General features: G+C 34.4%; 1 protein-coding gene across 1 annotated transcript in view; it reads right to left on the reverse strand.

Moving 5' to 3' along the window:
• The window catches only part of TRIM33 (tripartite motif containing 33), a 69,406-nt gene that overhangs the window by 18,371 nt on the left and 30,805 nt on the right, over positions 1 to 20,230 (reverse strand). The window contains exons 7-13 of the mRNA XM_088153076.1: positions 15,197 to 15,343; positions 8,353 to 8,470; positions 5,335 to 5,582; positions 4,924 to 5,094; positions 4,234 to 4,434; positions 1,955 to 2,087; positions 1,175 to 1,238 (exon numbers count right to left, since the gene is read on the reverse strand). Coding sequence (XP_088009202.1) covers positions 1,175 to 1,238; positions 1,955 to 2,087; positions 4,234 to 4,434; positions 4,924 to 5,094; positions 5,335 to 5,582; positions 8,353 to 8,470; positions 15,197 to 15,343 — 1,082 coding nt within the window. The remainder of the gene's footprint in view (positions 1 to 1,174; positions 1,239 to 1,954; positions 2,088 to 4,233; positions 4,435 to 4,923; positions 5,095 to 5,334; positions 5,583 to 8,352; positions 8,471 to 15,196; positions 15,344 to 20,230) is intronic.

The following is a 20,230-nucleotide window of genomic DNA, read 5'->3' on the forward strand; positions in this document are numbered from 1 at the left end:
GCATCCTCCCACTTACAAACAGGTAGCAAAGAAAAAACCTGAAAGAACTTATAACCGTTATTGTAAGGATCTCATTGAAATACAAAGAATGTTTCACCCTTTTACAGGGCCTTGACCCTACAGGCCAAGATGTGCATTGTAGTTTCCTTTCTATAGGTCTATTAATGCAAGAAGGAGTGCTTCTCTGTTAGGAAAAATCTAGCATTAATGTGAATGTTGCATTAAAAAAGAAAAAACACAGTGAGAGAAAATTTAGTCTGAGAAGGACCATGCTTTGTCTTGAACGTGCACTGTGGAATGATGTCACAAGTACCTTTTTTTGTAATTTTTTTCCTATTATATTTACCTAGGAAATAAATGAGTTTTTTCCCCCAAATAATTACTAGTGAATTAAATTGGGGGGAGGGGGTTATACATTCCATGTTAAGAATAGAAGAAGCTGTTGAAAATAAAGGTATCAATAAAAGGTAGAAAAATGGCTGCAGACCAAGCTGCTGCAAAATATGGATGCCTTTCTGGAATAGCTATTACTTGGGAAAGCCTATTTAATCCTTTTTGTAACACCTAAATAGAGCATATCTTTTCTTTCCTTCTCTATCCAGTTATCTCTTCCCTTCACTTTATCTCCATCCACTTTTTTCTTCTTCTTCCCTTTGTTCTTTCCTTTCCTATACAGTTATCCATTCCTCTTACCTCATCTCCCTCTTTTTACCTGCCTTTTTTTTTTTCTGTTTCTGCTGGAAGGAGAGAGAAGAATGTATACACACATGTGTGCACAAAGAGAAAGAATAGCTTGCACATGGGGCTAGGCCGAAACATAAATGGAAGGAAGGGGCATTCTTCTCACTCAAAGGATTATGGCAAATATTTTAGCCCTACCTACTGGAGCAAATGGAACAACCCAATTTTCAGGGTACTCTCTTCCACTGTAGGTATATATTCAAATTGTAAATGAGCACAATAAATACATTAAAGAATGACTTTACTTCTTAGATGATGCAAAAATTAAAAGAATCTTTAGTTATGTCTTTCACACCTTTTGACACACAGATAAATTGTAAAATCCTGATCTTTCTCTTAAACTGGAATTTATTTTCCTATCTATGCACTCAGTTCTCTGGAAACTTCAATATGCCTTTAGAATTGAGACAGTTTTTGAAGCCAATTAACTCACCTGCCTCTACTGCCTGTGCTAGATGTACTGGGTGGCCTCACAGGAGTATGAGAATTGGATAAACCTAAGGAAGGATGAATGAGTTTACAACAACAGCATATCACAGGGAACAGTTCTGGCAATACACAGATTCAGCAGTTCATACTTTAAAGTCAGTGTTACATTTTTTAATCCCAGCAGTTATGTAATTTAGTAGAAGCCTAACAGCATTCAAATCCTATAGCCTTCTAAATTTAATTCAGCTGTCATCCTCACTTAACAAATGGAAACTATATTCAATATTTTGCGGAAGCAGAGATTTATCTTTTACCATATAAAGTATTATACTTTACCATTTACCATATAAAGTATCTTTATTTAAAAGGAAAAACAATGGCTTTACATTAATGACATTTACTCTGAATACCTTTTTGCACATTCGCTGAAGACAACATCTTGGAGATAAAAGGTCTTGGTATAAATTTAAAAATTATAGCATTTTATTTACTCTTGGCTTCCATTTTTAGCCCTTTTGGGGCAGGAAGATTTTAACTGCACTAGCTAAACCCTTCTTTCTATTGAGACTGAGGTTATAAGATTATTTTATGGTCCATACACACACACATACACACTCTATTACATGAGAAAAAAATCTGCCTATTAATGGAAAAGAAATACTTTGATTAAATTCACCAATATTACTGTGAAAGTTATTAGAAAAAGATGGATAAAATTTCAAAATAAGTGTTGGTTGTTTTAAATACAGACATTAAAATGGCCATTGAATCTTTCCTAGCTTACCTGATGAGCCTGGAGATAGGGCCGAGGGTCCAGGGGAGGGATTCATACTGCTTATGGGCTGAGGGGGTAGATGGCTGCCTGCGATATATCTACTTAGTAAATTATCTAAGTTACTGGAACCAGCATCTTCCAGCTGAAATAAAGGACAGTCATACAGAATATCAAAAAACCTACAGCCAGCAATATAATAGGGCAAACAAAGATAAATATTTATCAATATTTCTATTTGTTTGATTCCTGTCTGAATATTTAGGAACATAGGAAATAGCATGGCTATAACTGAACAGTAAAAACTCAGCTCAGAATATAACAGCTCTTACAAAATCTTAAGAACCAAGGATGTTTAAGACACAAGCAAGTTACAAACTCTGGTAGTACTACAGTATTGGTATACAATAGAGGGAAGTTTCCACTCCCTATTTATAATCTAAATTCCTTGTTTCGCATTTGTATTAAATTATTTGCTTTGAGCCATGTCCTAATTAGAATCACAGAGTTAGAAGAAACCAATCCCCAACCAATTCCTCAGTGCAGGAATCCAAATTAAACCAACCCATTACAGATAACATTCAGCCTCTGCTTGAACACATTCAGCAAATGGAAACTACAACCTCTCTGGGTAATAGGTTCCACTTCCAAACTGTTCATGCTGTTAGAAAGTTTTCCCATGTGTTCAACTGATATCTGTCTTCCTGTAACTTAGGGCCATTAAAGCCTTGTCCTACACTCTTGGAGGACAGAGAACAGATATAGCTCCCCAGTGTTTTCAAGGCTCAACATTTCTAGATCCTTCACCCTTACTTCATAATATTTAGTTTCTAGTCTCTGATCATCTTAATAGCTCTTTTCTAAACATGTTCCAGTTTGTCTGAATCTTTCTTAAAATGTGATGCTCGGACCTGGACACACTATTTGAGGTCAGCTGTGTCCAGTGCAGAATAAAATGAATCTCTTAGTTCCTATGATTTGGAAATTATACTTCTGTTGATGCACCCTAAAATCAGTCACCTTTATTGTAGCTATAATACACTGATGATTCATATTCAGTTTACAATTTACAATCAACTGCAAATCCAAGATCTTTTTTACAAATAACATTACCAAGCTAATGCCCACATCTTATACTCAGGCATTTTATTTTTATTTCCTAATTGAAAACCTTTGTGGTTTTCTCTATTAAACTTGTTACTTTCAACCTATTTTACTAACTAAACAAGATTTTTTTGAATTTTATTTCTGTATTATAGGTTATTAGCTATTCCATACAATTCTGTCATTTACAAATCTGATAAGCTTCCCTTCTCTTTCTTCATCCAGGTCATTAATAAAAAATACCCTGATCTTTGCAGATCTTTGCAGCGCCCTTTGATATCTCTTTCCAATATGATAATGAGAAACCACTGACGCATACCAAGTAAGATTTTTGAGCCAGATATGTATCCAATTAATTAACCTCCCTTCTAGCCCACAATGTTTTGCTAAAGTCAAGATACATTATTATATTCTTTATCCTATACATAATATAGGACAAGGACAGCAGACAAAGGAACCATATATTCCCAAACTGCTAAAACAAACAAATTAAAATGCTTTCCCCCCCGAGAACCAATTAACACAATATACAAAAGGAAACAATTTGCAAATACTGTATGTATCTTTCAATCAAGGCTCTCTTTTAAGATACTCAGGAATTCAAAACAGCATAGTAATTAGTTTCAATCCAAAATAAATTTAGGGAGCAACTAAGAGTGGAACCCAAAGCTGTGCAAGCAGATGTGCATTCACATTCCTTCAGCCTCTGGAGACACTTTTAAGGATGTACATCAGGAGTTTAAGGAGAAAAAAACTTGCCATTTTCCTCCCACTTCTGACGGAAACTTAAATTAGTGGGAGAAAAACACGGGGTATGCTTTGAAACCATTAATACCAAAGAGGGCAAAAGCCAAATCATCAGAATATAGAGAACGCACAGTTGCATCCGCCATCTTGACTTTTTTTAATATCCCCTGTGGACACCCTTGATCATGAGAGATATTAACCTGGGACAGATTAATTTGTCCAATAAATTTCATGACTGAGTGAAGAATTAAACACAAATCTCATTAATCATTCTTATTCTTTCCAGTGCGAAAAGAGGCATTCTATAAAGAAATGAATGAATACATAGGATGTTACCTTTTTTAATGCAAATGTTAAAACGTTTGTACAACAGCGTAAACTGTTAAATGTTAACTTCAGTAAAAATTAACTTTCATTCTTGTTTGATATAATTTACAAACCTGTATGGGAGGAATATCTGGCAAGGAAGGTAGATTTTCTGGGTTGGTTACAGATGGAATAAGCTCTATTGCTGCTACGGATGGGCTTGTTGGACCACGATTAGCATTTGCCATAGTAGCTGTTGTAGGGCTTGTTGGATTGATAGCATTGTTATGTACTGAAACAACTGGAAAGGGGCCTGCATGTCCTGGGTTTGAATGCTAACAAGTAGAGAAGGGAGGGGAAAAATAGAAATTATCAGTAAGTTAGTTACAAAGGAGGGCAACGTTCATATTTCACCTGTTATATTTTTAATAAGTCAAAATAACCATAGCCTTTTTTTTTTTAGTTCATAATTTAATGCTGATGTTTTTTGGAAGCTTACAATTCTTCCTTTATCAGAGAACAATATCTTCTGAATTAATAAATTGGCCAGCCAACAATCAAAGCAATAAAAAATTGTGGTAAACTAATAGCCACAAATATTGCATGCTCTATGTCTGAAAACTCTGCATGTTGTTGATCTAATTTCAGATTTTTTATAACAAGATTGAAATCTCCTGTATCCTTAAATAGCAAGCAGTATAGGAATAGAAATGATGGCCTTTAATTTTGAAAGCATTTTCATATCTAAATTATATGTTGTAAATGTTATAAACCAAGCTGAATCACTTTTCTAAAATGAAAGGTGGGAAACAAAATGTGCACACAGCATATACTTGTCTTTGTAAGTGTGGTTGCATCATGGAATACTGGGGCCCGTTGTGGCGTGGTATCCCTGGGAGACGAGCTGCATTCTGAGCCATTCTCATCTGATGAGCTTGGAAAGCACCGCAATTCATACCCCTCTGCATGGTCTGCATACTTATCAACCGTGGAGGCTACAAAATACAATGAATTTTATAAAACTCTTGCTCTTAAAATGAGGAAAAATGCTAGTCTCTTTCCCAAGTTTTTTCCCCTTCTTTATAAGGCAGGAAAATGAGCTGCATTGCACTGAAGAATAAGTTAGAATTAACAAAATGTATCGCTATATAAACTTTAAATGTATGTAATTCTATGCCTGAAAGCTATTTTAGGGTTTATATGAGTATCTTAATTTAAAGAGTCTAAAGACTTGCCTGTTGCTGCAACATCTGTGGACCTGCCTGGCGAGCAATTTGCCCTGCAGGCTGCCCCATCCTCATCTGCTGTAACTGCTGGTGTTTCTGTTGCGCAAACACCTGCTGTTGCATGTGCTGGAGCCGAAGCTGTGCAAGATTAATTTGCCCTGGAGGTTTGCTGATATGATTTGTTCCTGGAGGAACTTGTCCCACTACTACATTAGGAGTGTAACCTTGTGTTGGCTTATTTTCAATAACAAGATTACCTAGACAATAGGAGAAAGAATTGATTAACTACAAAGCTTGTACTTTAAATAAAGTTTAAGAGTGAAACATTTATGGTAGAATACATTAGCTTCACAGAAAGGGATGAAGCTTTGAAAACACATAAGTAGTGTATTTTTTCAATAGAAAGGAATATATGTAGCTCAGGGTTGAACTGTGGAGTCGTTGGTGCTCTCTGAGCTTGGTTATTTGCTTGCAGATGTTTTATTACCCAACTAGGTAACACCATCAGTGCACTGATGGTGTTACCTAGTTGGGTAATGAAATGTCTGCAAGCAAACAATCAAGCTCAGAGAGCACCAAGGACTCAGTGTATTTTTTATATGTTAAAAGATTCAAAGTTAATTTTTTTACTTAATGGGTATGTACATAATGGGTATGTACATTTTAATGTATCTGCATTATTATTTATTTTGATCTAACTCAAGTTAATGGAACATTTTCCCCCCAAAAGTAGCATATAATTTCAATATATGTGTGATTTTATATAAACTTTGATGAATAGTTGCAGAAAAATTTTTATTTATCTTATTTATTTTGTATAATATGTTCCATTATGTATTTTCATTTAAGCCCTTAAGGAGATTTATTACTGAAAAAATTAAAAAGGAAGAAAAAAATAACTCAACTGTGATTTTAATTTACATCAGCAAAATCTCATTAATACTTGTAGTCACTGGGATAAAGTATGGATTCTGAGTTATTCCCAGGAATCTTCATATTTAAAAAACCCTATTTTGAATATTCTCTTATTCTTACTATTCTAATATTTTAATATTATGGCTCTTCAGTGTTTCAATTTGATTACAAAAAGGTACTTGTCTGCAACTCTTTAAAGCAGCTGCATTTTTCCCAAGACTGCATGGCTGCCCTCTGCAGTTAAAACTAAATCTGAAATATTGCATAGCCCTATTTAGTATTAGTTTGTTCTTGTATAAAATAATATTCTTTTCTCCAGATAATGCCCAAGGCTCTTTTAAAAAATATATTCACTATCACTGGAATGTAATCTATTCTTGCACTGTAGTTCCAATTATCAGAATGGAAGATTCTTCTCTAAAAGTTCATTGTTGTTTAAGAATCTGACAATACCCACTGTCATCTCAGTTTTAAAATAATCTTGGCATTGTATTATTGTCATATGAGTTTATCAAAAATTGCACTTAAAATATATATTTCCATAAAATAAAATACATGTTTAAAAATTTCTGCACCGTCTAGGATCTTTTGAAACAGTTTTGTAATATTTCATTTCCAATACCTTTTTCAGTTCCCAATGTATATTCCCAATCCAAAGGACCATATGGTCCTCTGCACATGTAATAGGGAGTTCTGGTATTTCCCCCTTTCCACAAGCATCCTCTCACACTGCCTTGAAGTTTGGGGAACCTCAAAAGTGTTCTCCAACAGAGTAAGAGGAACTGCTGATGGAGAAGAACATGGGAAAAACCTGGCATGGACATGTAAGCCTTCGCACATACCTACAAGTCTGTTTATAATTTAGTTGGTGCCCTATTGATTCTTACTTATTCAATCTAAAGGTATTCTCCATGGGATCTATTTCACTATAAGAAATAGAAATATATATTTGATACATGTTGAGAAGATATAAATGAAATACATGGACTGATGTGTTTTTATTTAAAAAAAACCTGTGAAGCTAAATTGTTGGAATCAGCCTATCATGGTCTAATGGAAGACAAGACTTCTGATTTCCCCTGGACTTTTCTTTTTCATTGGAAGCTAGAATGTCTCTATGCCAACAACCTCATACATTCTGCTCAGCCACCAATTTGTTGAAAGAACCTTAGTTTGAAGGGTCCCCACCCCATTACTCCAGAATTTATACTGGACACACAAGGGCTGCAAAGAAAATTATTGTTGAAAGAGAGAGTATCTGTTCTTGTAAACCTTGCACGTAATATCTTGTTTTTGACCTTTTTTTTTTGTAAGAAAGGAAGACAAAGTTCCTGCCTGAACTAAGCAAAATAGCTTAGGATTATTTGGAATCTGATTTCTGATTATCTTTTAGAATACGAAGGCTTTCAGTACATTTGTAGATGGTCTCATTGTTATCTATAATGCTAAATCTATAGGCCACTGAGTTTTCCACTTCTTCTCACTGAAAAAAATACGTCAACGGTAACTGATACACTAAAAATTAAGTTGGATTGACTCCAAATTACTTTCCTCTTTAATTAAACACTTGACTTTCAAATATTCTTAGAAGTCAAAGACAGTGACCACGCAATTTTGTAAAACACCACTTCTCTATACAGAGAATTTTTTCAATGTTTTTACTTCACTGTTCAGTACCTTTCTGTGAAAAGCATTGCTACCTATTATTAAGAAAGGTCAATTACCAAGTGAACAAAGATCTATTCTAAAGGAAAATATTCTAGGGTCAAGAAGTACATTGCAAAAGGCAAGCAAACTGGGTAGAAAAAGAAACACATCTGGGTTGTGGTTGCATATGTATCACTGGTTTAAATCCAGACCTACACAAATAAGTTACACTTCATCATGTGTATATGGACTATCAAGGTTCACAAAGCCTCTGAACATTCTCCTGGGGATACCTTTAATCTTAAAGAAGGCACATTGTTCCCCATATGAACAGTTCAATTAACAAACCACCTCCACTTATTTTACTGGAAGTCTCTTAGATCTATAAGGAACACTACAGAGAACATGACGCTTATAATTACAAATTTTTACACATTAAATCTATCAAAAAAATGAACACTCTACCTAAGTTTACTACATTCTTTGCCCAAAATGTGGGATCACAATGGAAGCGAATTGCTCCATTCGCAGCTGGAACAGGATCACACCGTGCTTTTAAAATATGCCGTAGCTGGAAAGTGATCTGCAATACAAATAGTCTCAGATTACTGTTATGCAAAGCATAAAGAAGATATTAACATATAAGCTATTTGCAAACGGGTGAGATTGAAAAATTAATTCTTTTCTTATCTATATTGTAGGATAATTATGAAACTAAATTTCCACTTTACATCCTTAGATGAAAGGATTTCTCGATTTATCACAATATTCATAATGCTAAAGAATACAAATAGGAGGATTTAACTTCAAACAATAGATTTCACATGATTTTAAATAAATCTAAATAAGTACTGTAATATTTTGTAAAATTTGAACTGAACCCACATTCAGAAACAGATAAACAATTGGAATTAAACTATTTTATAGCAAAATAAACCAAACCAGGGAATATTGAATAGAAAAAGATTATCCCAAGAAATATCCTCCCTCCCAATGGGTTAGCAACAAAAATATGCTCAATACATGCTATACTAACTCTTATTTTGAATTACCAGTTGTGAGAGCTGTAACATTAAAAAGGGAAGGGAGTAAAGGTTTTTAAAAGCCACTCTTTCATTGTTTCACTGCAACAAGTTAGTTCCATTCATCCCCAACACACTATTCCCTTTTTGAATCAACAACATTATACAAAGTATAGAAAAAAGTAAGCAGCAATTAGCAAAAGAAATTAAAGGCCAAAGATGATAAAAAATAAAATTGAATCTAATTAAGTCTACATTATACCAACACTACTTGCTCTACCTCTCCATACCTTTCAGTCCTTGTAAACCAGCCTTGCTTTATACACTCCTTTTTTCTTTATACTTCTTACCTCTCTCCTTCTGAGGATCTCATCAATTCCAGACAACTATTCATTTCTCCATCTTCCTCTCCCTCCTAACCTAACCTCCTAAGACTCCAATTCATTTGTGTCCATATATTTGTTTTGAGATTCAATCCTCATTCATTCTCTTGTATAAGAAACAAACCACTCCAGTTTATGTTTTTCCTACTCAGTGCTCGTTTTTGTACTCAATCTACATTTATTCATCACTCATACATTCCTGTCTCTTCTTGTTTTACCACATACACTTCTTAAGTAACTCATTCCCATTGCTTTCAACTTACTTATATATTTCGCCTGACATATCCAACTCTTACTTGCATATAACAAAGTGGATGAAAGCACACTCTTACACCCAGCTATTTTCACTTGTATTAACAAAACCCAGGCCACCCACTTACATTTATTTTTTTTTTATTTATTTATTATTAAATTTGTATGCCGCCCATCTCCCCACAGCGGGTGACTCTGGGCGGCTCACAGTTAAAATCAAAAGCCCCATCAACAATTACAAATACCCCATAAATAATAAAATAAGTTAATCCATTAAAAATCAAGTATAAAAACAAACCCTGTACATAAATACTAAAAACAACTTAAGATTTAGAGGCATCCCTGAAGATTTTAGAAAAGTGGATCTCAAAGGTGGTTTCAAAATCTTTGATGCAAGATTATTTAAAAATAGGTGGAGGCTTCCCAAACATCGAGTATATTTTTAGGATAAATTTTAAAAACTGCACAAAGGAAAAAAATGCCTTGGGATATCCTCATCAGTTTTTTAAACAAGAGAGACACCTTTGATTATAAAAGGAAAGCAAATTAAATATTTCAAGATGTCTTTCCAAGAATGCTAGGAAAAAGGAAACAATTTGCACTAGTATAAGTGTACAATGACCTAAACAAATTAGATACAAATGGAAAATCCGATTTGCACTGGAATTCTTTTTGGAAACAAAAAAGGTAATCATTAAGATGACTTCAGAGGCTTCTTCCCTATATGAAAAGCTAATTGCTCAGAACTCTTCAGATATGGAAAGCACTGGAAAGGATATCTGGAATTGAAAAAGAAGGAAATTACGTATAACAGCAACATTGAATTGAATTTAAATGGATTAATTGAATGTAAATGGATTATACTCACCCCTAACAAAACATAATTTTTAATAAACTGCAAAAAACATAATGCTGATATTGTCTGTTTACAAGAAACACATACAGGTAGCACTCAAGTTACAATGGCAATTGGGACCAGAATTTCCATCGCTAAGCAATACTGTCGTAAAGCACGATGTCACATGACCGCATTGCCTAGTGATGGCAGTCCCGGCTGCCATCATAGCGCCAGGACTGTGCAGGTCATTAAGTGGGAAGAGGCAGGAGTCCCAGGCAGCAGCCAGAGTGCAGGCAGATATGCTGGTGCTGCGGGGATAGGGGGTGCCATGGGGAGGCACCATGGAGCATGGATGGGCAAAAAAGTGGCAGGGGCAGGAGCGACTTCCAACTTTCTGCTAGGTTTCCCAATGACTTTGCTTGTGGGAAGCCGGCAGGGAATGTCAGAAATTGCAATCATATGACCGAAAGTCACTGCCACATTGTAATCACAAGCCAGGCACTGAGCGCTTAGATTGCGATCACGTGACTGCAGGGACACTGCAACAGATGGAACGCCAAGAACTAGTCATGGCAGGACCAGAACAGTGGGTGTGCTCCAGGTTCTTTCTGTGAAACAGTGTTATCTTATGGAACTTGGAGGCACTTGGAGGAACTTTTCTGTCGCAGCACCTGCCTTGTGCAACAGCCTCCCCCATGAAGTCTGGACAGCTCTAAACCTCTGAGTATTTTGAAGGCCTTAAAAACTTGGGTCTTCCTTCAGGCCTTAATGCTAGGATGTTAATGGAGTCCGTTTTTGCTTTTTGCTTTGGTTGACTTTTTTTTATCAGGCACATTATGGTGCTTTTTCTATTGTTTTTATATGTATGTTCCTGTTTTTATCCTTTTATGTATATAAGTTTATCATGAGGACAATGAGATGTTCTGGGATTCCCATTTTTCTGAGCACTTTCCACAGCTTGACATGATCGACACAATCAAAGGCCTATAATCGATAATCAATGAAGCACATACTGACTTCTTTTTGGTATTCTTTGGCTTTCTTAATTATCCAACATGCATCAGCAATAATCTCTTGTGTTCCTTGGCCTTTTCTAAAGCCAGCTTGAGCATTTGGCATCTCTTTTTCCATGGAGGGCTCTAATCTGCATTGGATGATCCTAAGCATTATTTTGTTAGCATGTTACATTAATGATATTGTATGATAATTTGCACACTCTGTTAAGTCTCCTTTTTTGGTATTGGAATGTAGATTGACCTCTTCCAATCAGTTGGCCACTATATCATTCTCCAGATTTGCTGGCATAGCTTGGTTAAGAGTTAAGATCCTTAACTCATTCTTCTGTTGCTTACCATATTTCAGTGGGTATTGCATCAGTTCATGTAGCCTTCTGACTTGGTAATGACCAAAGTACTGATATAACTCCACCTTCTAGTATTAGAGGTTCCTGCAAGTAAGGAATATCTTCTAAAGTATCTTGGATGTTGACATCCCTACTGTATAGTGTTTCAGTATACTCCTTCCATCATCCTTTGATCTCCTTTGAATTGGTTACTCTCTGTCCATTGGCATCCTTTAGCATAGCAATTTGAGGTTGGAACCTCCTTCTGAGTTCAGAGATCTTCTGAAAGACTTTCCTTGTTTTTCCATGCCTGTTTACATCTTCAGTGTCTTTACAGATGCTAAGTTCCTTTCTGAGATGTTTGGTTTTTTGGCTTTGGGTTCTCTTCTCTTCTTGGCAATTTCCATGGTTTGCTTTGACATCCAGTTTGCCTTCTTCTCTTTCTTCATTTTTGGCAGTCTCTTTTCACATTCATCTTTAATGACTTCTTCAGGTTCGTTCCATAATTCCTCTGGTTTTCTATCAAAGAAGTTCAGGACTTCAAAGCAATTCCTGATGTCCTCCTTGAAAATGGTGGGTATATGTTCAAGATCATATTGTGGAAATTAACTGGCTTTCTTCTTCTTCTTTAGCTTAACTTGGAGCTTGCACATGAGCAGTTTGTTATCTGTTCCACAGTCAGCCCCTGGCCATGTCTTTGATGCTATAATTGAGCTCCTCCATCTCTTTTTAGCAAAGATACAGTCAATTATAGCTGGACAGTAGAGAAAAGGGTGATTATGTATTCCTAGAAGAATAAGTGTCTAAAGTTTAGCTCAACTTTCAATTCTCACCCTTTGAACTGGCTTTATATAGACAGAGAGGCAGGATCAGACGATATGATTTCATATAGACTCGGTTTAATGTGTTGTTTAAAATTGAATTGTAATGGTTTGTATAAATATAGTAATCTTATTCTGATATCACAGAAATAAAAATTCTGAAAATTTAATTGTATTCTATTTTTATATTACTATATTTTTAATATTATTTGTTTTTTTTCTGTTTTTCTCCTTTTAGTCTGCATTGTTTTTGTTTTTATTCTTAACTGATATTACTTGTATTGTTTAAAGAACTTGATTAAATTATTCAGAACCTGTCAAAGTATTTGTGACTTTTTTCACCTTTTTTGGGGGGACACTAGCATTCATATAATTTCAATTCTACTCTTTGACATACCATTTTCAGTCCCATAAAAATCTCTAAAATACTTCAACATTCCCACACTTCAGTTTCATGCCAAATCATTTAATCACTTTCATTAGTAATTCATCCTGCCAAAGGAGCCTTTTCTCCTACTCCCAAATCAATTTTTATTTATTTCCATCAAAATCACTCTTCATTTTCTCTGACTCTTTTAATCATAATTATTCCATACTCTAATTACACTCTTTACAATTATCCTTTTCTCTCTATGCCCATAATCCAGTACCTTTCTCATTTCTTGCAGCAATCATTCTCTTATATATGAATATTTCCTCATTCATAACGTCTTTCACTTCATCATTTCACAAAGCATCCTTTTTTATACTTCCCATTAGTGTAACTGCAACATTTCTGTGGCACCTTGTAGCATAATTCTGTTCACTCTGTTCCAAGCTACTTTCACATAATCATTCCTTAGATTTACTTTCTATTTACTCTTGGGATTTATTGTCAAGTACTTTTTTTATAAGACTCATAATTTATCTTCCCTAATTCTAACCCTCCTTTCACTCTATTTTCTTTCCTTCCTTTTTTCCATACACTAATAAAAATAGCCTTCCCACATTCAGAAGGTTTCAGCATCCTTGTATCCTTCTCAATCTTTCATCCTAAACAGCCAAATTAATAATGCTTTTTTATTTATTTCTTTGCCATGCATATGTATGACCAGACTCATACTTCAACCAAGTATTTGAAACAAACAGATCTTTTCCTAAGTAGATACTCACCAAATAATCACCATTTCCATCCATTCTGGGTCTTTGTATAGTCCAATCATTCTTTCTGTACTTTCATTTCATCTCCATTCAACCAAGTCACTTAACAGAAAACTTTCCTCCACACATTCAGAATTAAACACCTTCAATTCTATGTGTGTATTCAACAACTTTACTCCACAAGCTCAGATTACCATTCAGACCCACTACATGCTCCCTCTATTAGTGTTACAAAGATGAAACATATCTATTTTCCTTTTATTTTTTTCATTCATTAATTCATGCTCATTATCATATATTCCTTTCATATTCCAAGTTGCCATATTCCTTACACCATGATAATCAACAGATAGTCCCACAGATATTGACCTCTCATGGCCCATATGGCTTCAGTCAGCTGAGGCTTTCATAAAATGCATTTTAGTAAGATAAAGAATGAACAAAGTGGGTTCCAAGCCTTTGCCATACCTATGCCACATGTAACATTCCCTGACAATATCAGTCACCTTGGGCACATTTTGGCTAGTAAGCCACAAGCTCAAAACAAGGCTCAATTTTATCCCAAGTATGCTAACACTATTCTATGCAAGCTAGGATCTCTAAGAATACCTTGTAAATCAACACCCCGTTGCCCACATTTCATTGATCAGGACGCTCAATCAATATACTAACATATTCAGGATGCACAGAGGTATCTTTTTGTCAGGAGATACTACTGACAAATAATTTCTCTCCACTCTGTAGCTCTCTATGCATCTTCAAATCTCATTCAGAAAGTGAAAAGAAGAAAGAAAATATGTTGTGTGAGTGTGTATCTGTATAACTCTGGATTTATTATGGCATTTTTCTTGCCTTTTAGGAAACCTCCAGTCTCATTGTTTAATCTGAGAATAATGAAATAATAAGATTTTTTCCCTCTGTTTCTGAAAACAACTAATATTGACATTTTTAATTATGTCTTCAGTTTTTATCATTGTCTTTATCATTATTAAAAGTTCCATTACAAGATAAATGTTAAAATAAAACATCTCAGCTGACCGATATAAAATTTGGTAGTCAAATTTTATATTGGTCAGCTGAGATGTTTTATTTTAACATTTATCTTGTAATGGAACTTTTAATATTAATTTAATATTAGCTCTTGCATTGCTTTGGGAATAGGTCACAGGTGAGAAAACATAGTAATTGCTAGAAGGGAATATCCACCCCATTTCAGCAGTCAAAATCTCTAACATCCTGGATTGTGATTTTACAGCTTGGCTTTGATGAACCAAATATATCAAGGGTTAGATGACTTTCAAACATACAACAGTAATTTAGATATCAATAATTGGAATATAAAGTATTATGTTGAAAAAATTGTGAAATCCAGGCAAAATTTCATCAGAGGTACTTACCTTCAAAACTAAAGAATAAGAAAAATATGGATTTCCATAATAAAGATTCTTCTGCTTCACTGCAAGAAAAGAATTTATAGCCAAACTGCAGTTATAAAGCCTGAATTTTCTTACCAGTCGCTTGCTATAGAGCAATGCAGTGCTGCTGCCACTTGCAATGGCCCAATTAGTGAAGTTCATCACATGCTTCACCTGTCTTGACAGACCACTGATATCATTCTGTTGTTGTATTAACTTCATCTGTCTCTCCTTTGTGACAGTCTGAACAGAGAGAGTACACATATAGTGAATCAATTAAAAAAATCCCTAATAACAATAAATCCTCTTATCACAATGTTGGGATCTAGCAGGCGCTGAGACACTGTAAGTATTCTAATAATAATACAAAGCTATTTTTTTTAAATTTTGCAGCATGGAAACATATTTATGTCACATGCAGTTTAACAATTATGCTTTCCAAAGGTAGTATTCCTAAGTTAGTAAGACTAAAGTTACAATTGCAATTCAATTAAAATTGTGACTTTGCTGTGCCTTAATGTTATTTATTGCATTTATATCCACTTTTATAACCATCTTCTTCCCATCCAAGCACTGGTCAGATTTAGACAAGCTCAATACCATCTGCCTTCTGATCATGCAGTTTTCAACGTTCTCTTTTAAGATTTCTATTTCAAAATGGTACCACTTATTCTAAAAAATAATGGTATCCAAAGAGCGATTACAGGACTCAGAGATTTTAACTTTCTTTAAACAGCAAATCCCACTGTAATATCACTTCAGAATACTATCAGTTTCAAAAACAATAGGGACTGCTAACAAATCAAATCCACAAGCCAAAGTCTCACAGACAGTAACACTGACATGAGTTCAACAATTAAGCCCCATCTCTAAAATCTGGAGACAACAATATTGAAGTTTTATGCAACAAAATACAGCAATACTTTTAATCTTAGTTACAAATACCTGATCTTCCTCATCTGTCTCATTATCTAATAACACCATTTACTTACAACTTTACTGTTTTGTATTTAAAACATATATAGCTTTGCTACCTAAAAATGCTCAAAGCAATGTATACTGAAGATCAATACTAAAACATATAACTGCATTATACTTACTTTGTTTTAGGAATTGCTTCTTTCAGTGCTTAATATAGCACTTCACTTGTGTTTTGACAGAATTCAGATAAATTCTGTATGTGTCCATTGCTAACCAATGAACAAAATAGACATCCTTAAGTGGTTATCTTATTTAAAAACAAGTTTAGTAATTGTTTTCCATACTAAGCTTTATAATGATGTCTCTTAATTAGCATAGCAAGTCATGTTAAAATTAAAAGGGAAAGTGGAATACCCCACACTTCTGGGAAATACAATGGTAGATACCATGGAACAGAAGTATGATTTCTCAGTAGAATGTATAAGTTATTTTTGCAATATCAAAATCCTACAGTATTTCAACTCATTCTTCAGAAGCAGCAACTTTACAATGTAAGATAAAATATGTAATGTTTTCCATCATTAGGCCTAATCTAAGATCTCACCATTTTCTGATTAAAGCCAAAACCAATGACATTATGATAAGCATGACAAAGCTTAATGATTACTGTGACTGTAACTCTACATCCAACCCATAAATATTTATCATTCAGCATAATTAATATTAATTTAATCATGCTTTTCTTCTCATTTGTATTCTGCTCAATATTTATTTTCTGCAATTATTTTACTAACTTTGTGTTCAACAGATCCATGGTATTGAAAGAGACTTTATTCAAAATGGTCTAGTCCAGCCTTTCCAAGTATTATGGCTTTCTATTAGAATTCTGGAAGTTGTAATCCAACACATTAGGGCATCAGATTGGGGGAAGCAAATCTAGTACCACAACCAATTAATACACTGAAATAGATGGCCTTCTAGCCTCAAATTTCTACTGAGAGAATACAGTTATAGAATAAACTACTGTATGTAATACTTAGCACAACTATTTCTAACATTGCTCTAATCTCTCTCTTCAATATTGCAGGAGATGCTTTAACTAGATGGGCTGTTTTTTGTTTTGTTTTGTTTTTTGCCTGAGAAGCTTTATTAATATGCTTCTAACTCCCATCAGGCAACCTGTCCTACACTTAGAAAGAAGAGAAGATAAAAAAAGAAAACATAAATCCAAAAAAGCAAAATAGTACTAGTAAGAGATCTGAAATGAATCATACTGCACTCAACACAGGCAAAGATTTTAATAAGACATCACAAGAAAGAAGCATACTTAGAGTTACACAGTCAAGTGGCTTCTGCAACTGGTGCCTTTACTTTGTTCTAGAATGAATGTTTACAATCATGTAAACAGTTTTAGATAGGAAAATCAGGTTGCTTACCTGTAACTACGGGTTTTTGATTACACATTGGTTTATTCACAGTTAGGGTTCTACGTCAAACCGCAAGAAGAAACATTGTATAGTTGAGTATATTTGGCAGGCCCTCATTGAGAAAGGTCAGAAACTGTGCCAACTGACACTGACAACAAGAAAAGAACAGATTACTACAACAACTACAGCTGCAAGTAAGTAACCTGTTCTTCCCAATGGTCTCTGCATTATATACATGAGTGGTCAGCAAGCTGATTTACCACTAGTAGGGAGATGGATTTTTTTTAAAAAAAGTATTTTTCATAAGATTTAAATCATGTCAAAGAACTACTTTATTTTGTGGAATTTTATATACGATCAATACACAAGATATTGTTAGGCTATTATACTGATGTGACTGTCACTAAGAAAGATAGTTTAAAAGTCAGCAGTCAGAGGTCATGTAAAAGTTCAAGTAGTGGTGATGAAAATTCTGCGGGAATCACTGGTAAATTTCAACTAAGGAACCTGAAATGAGGGGGGAAGTTTCCCAAGATTTTTATTAGCTTTTATGTTAATATGTATAAGATCGTAAAAATCCTATCAACGGGAAGTGTGGCTTGCTATGATTGCTACTCAACTGAAGATAAAACAAATTTTAAAATATAGTATAATAAATGTCTCAGCAGGTGGCAACACTTGGCCAATTTTGACTTGCAAGCTAAACAGGGTTGGGCTTAATTAGTTCCTAGATGGGAGATTTCCAGGAATTCCAAAGCTACAGACCAGACTAGGAAGCTAAAAAAGACATTCTAGAAGCAGGCAGTGGCAAAACACTTGCATCTTATTGCCAAGAAAACTGAGTGGATGTGTCCCTGAAATCATCAGGAGCTGAGATTGACTTGAAGGTGACTTTACTTCTCAGTAAATAAGACTTCAGTGTGCATGAGGAGAGAACATTTGGCTACATAGGTTCTTTCAGTGTAATAAAATGTTGACATCCTGAAAATTTAACATGACACATCACTTTTTTGAGAAGAGTGAAGTATGTTAAAGAACTGTACTAGCCAATCACAACAACCCTCTTCTATCACTCCTTTGCACAGTAGAGCAGGGATGTTTTCCAACAGAGAGGAAGAAAGGTACAATTGTGTAAGAAAAGTTTCCAGACAACTTCAAAAACCCAAGAATCAGCAGAAGTATCTAAACACATCACCAGAGATATAAACAGGCTGCGACACTAGTGACAGAAAAAAAAAATTAAGTTTAGTCCCTTCGTAATTGCAAATGTTTCTATTAAATGGTAATATTTAAAGTGGCAGAACAGGAAAACTATTAAACACATAGGGAGAAATCATATTTTTATTTTAAATCAATAAACATTTAAATTAAATATTGTAATTGTTCTGCCTTTATCCATTTTTTTTTCCAGAGTGTTGTCTCTAATATGCTTTTCAAAGGCCAAATGCAGCCTTAGTCCACAAAATCCCTTGGAGTTCAAAAAGATGAGAGATGTCAGAAGAAACAGCATCAAGAAGTTAGTGTACTATAGCAGTATCTGTTCCAGAACCTGGATTATGATGGCAACTACACATCCAGACTCAACTCCTTGGTGATATGCAACATTTTTTTATACAGCTTGAATACTGAATAGGCCCTCTTCAGGAAAACAAAAATCTATAGGCAACCTAGACTTTTGTGTCATATCTGCATAATAAGCTGAAATGTTACTTGGCAGAGTGCTGGCACTAGCCATGACTTCAGTGAGTAATGTATTAATTTGCTGCTTAACAGACTTCATGGCCTTACTGTAAAAACACCTTATCTCAGTACCTTTGTTTTCTGGAAGTGCTCCAGAAGACAGTTCATCTTCTCTAATAAGAAATGCTGATATTAGAAAAACAAAATTCAGTAGGGATGTAGCAAAGAACACCTCTTAAATCTACTTTCTGCCTTTTTCCATCCAGCAATCTGGATTTTTCTTCAGTCTTTTTTTTTTAACTGAGCAAACTGAACAATGAAGGAGTTGAGGTCAAATGATTAAAAAATATACTTAATAACTATTTCTCTGAATCCAGAAATGGTCTCCAATTTCTTGGAAGTCAAAGATACGGATAATTTTTACTACAATGTTTTATGGGAGTATATTTTAATTTTAATAATAATTATATTTTATTTTGTAATATTTGTATATTTTCTGTATATTTTATAGTTTGTAATATAGTATATTTTTGTATATTGTGTAGTTTGTATAATTTAATTTTAATAATATTTAATTTTTAACACTGATTTTTTAATATTTTATATGACTGTTTTTATATATGTGTTATTTTTATGTGATTATTATATGCTGCCCAGAGTCACTTCCGATGCAATGGGTGGCCATATAAATTTGATAAAATACCGGTCTGGAGTCTTTTCTTATAGTAAGATCAGTAGCACTCTTAATTCAGATTCATTTATCAATATCATAGTGACTAATAAAGGATCTGGCAGTCAGTGAAACAACCAGACCCAACTGGACCATGCCTTAAATTTGTTAACTGCGATTTATTTAACCATTTAGTGGAAGAATAAGGTATAAATGCCTGCAGTGACAACTATCAAATTTACATCTTAAAGTATTATTCTCAAACATATGAAGACTAGATAATTTGTTACAATAAATGTGTTCTTGAATACCTGACAAAAACAACAGGAATCAACTTTATAGCAATCCTTTCTCTTCTCTAAGGGGCAACGTATTCTCACAAACTGATTTTCTAAACGTGGCCCCTGAAGTCATAAGGTCAAGGCTAAGGAT

The sequence above is a fragment of the Python bivittatus genome, unplaced genomic scaffold, assembly GCF_059951505.1.
Source record: "Python bivittatus isolate LINGU-HERP-01145 unplaced genomic scaffold, Pbiv_v1 ctg000700_np1212, whole genome shotgun sequence".
Lineage (NCBI taxonomy): Eukaryota > Metazoa > Chordata > Lepidosauria > Squamata > Pythonidae > Python > Python bivittatus.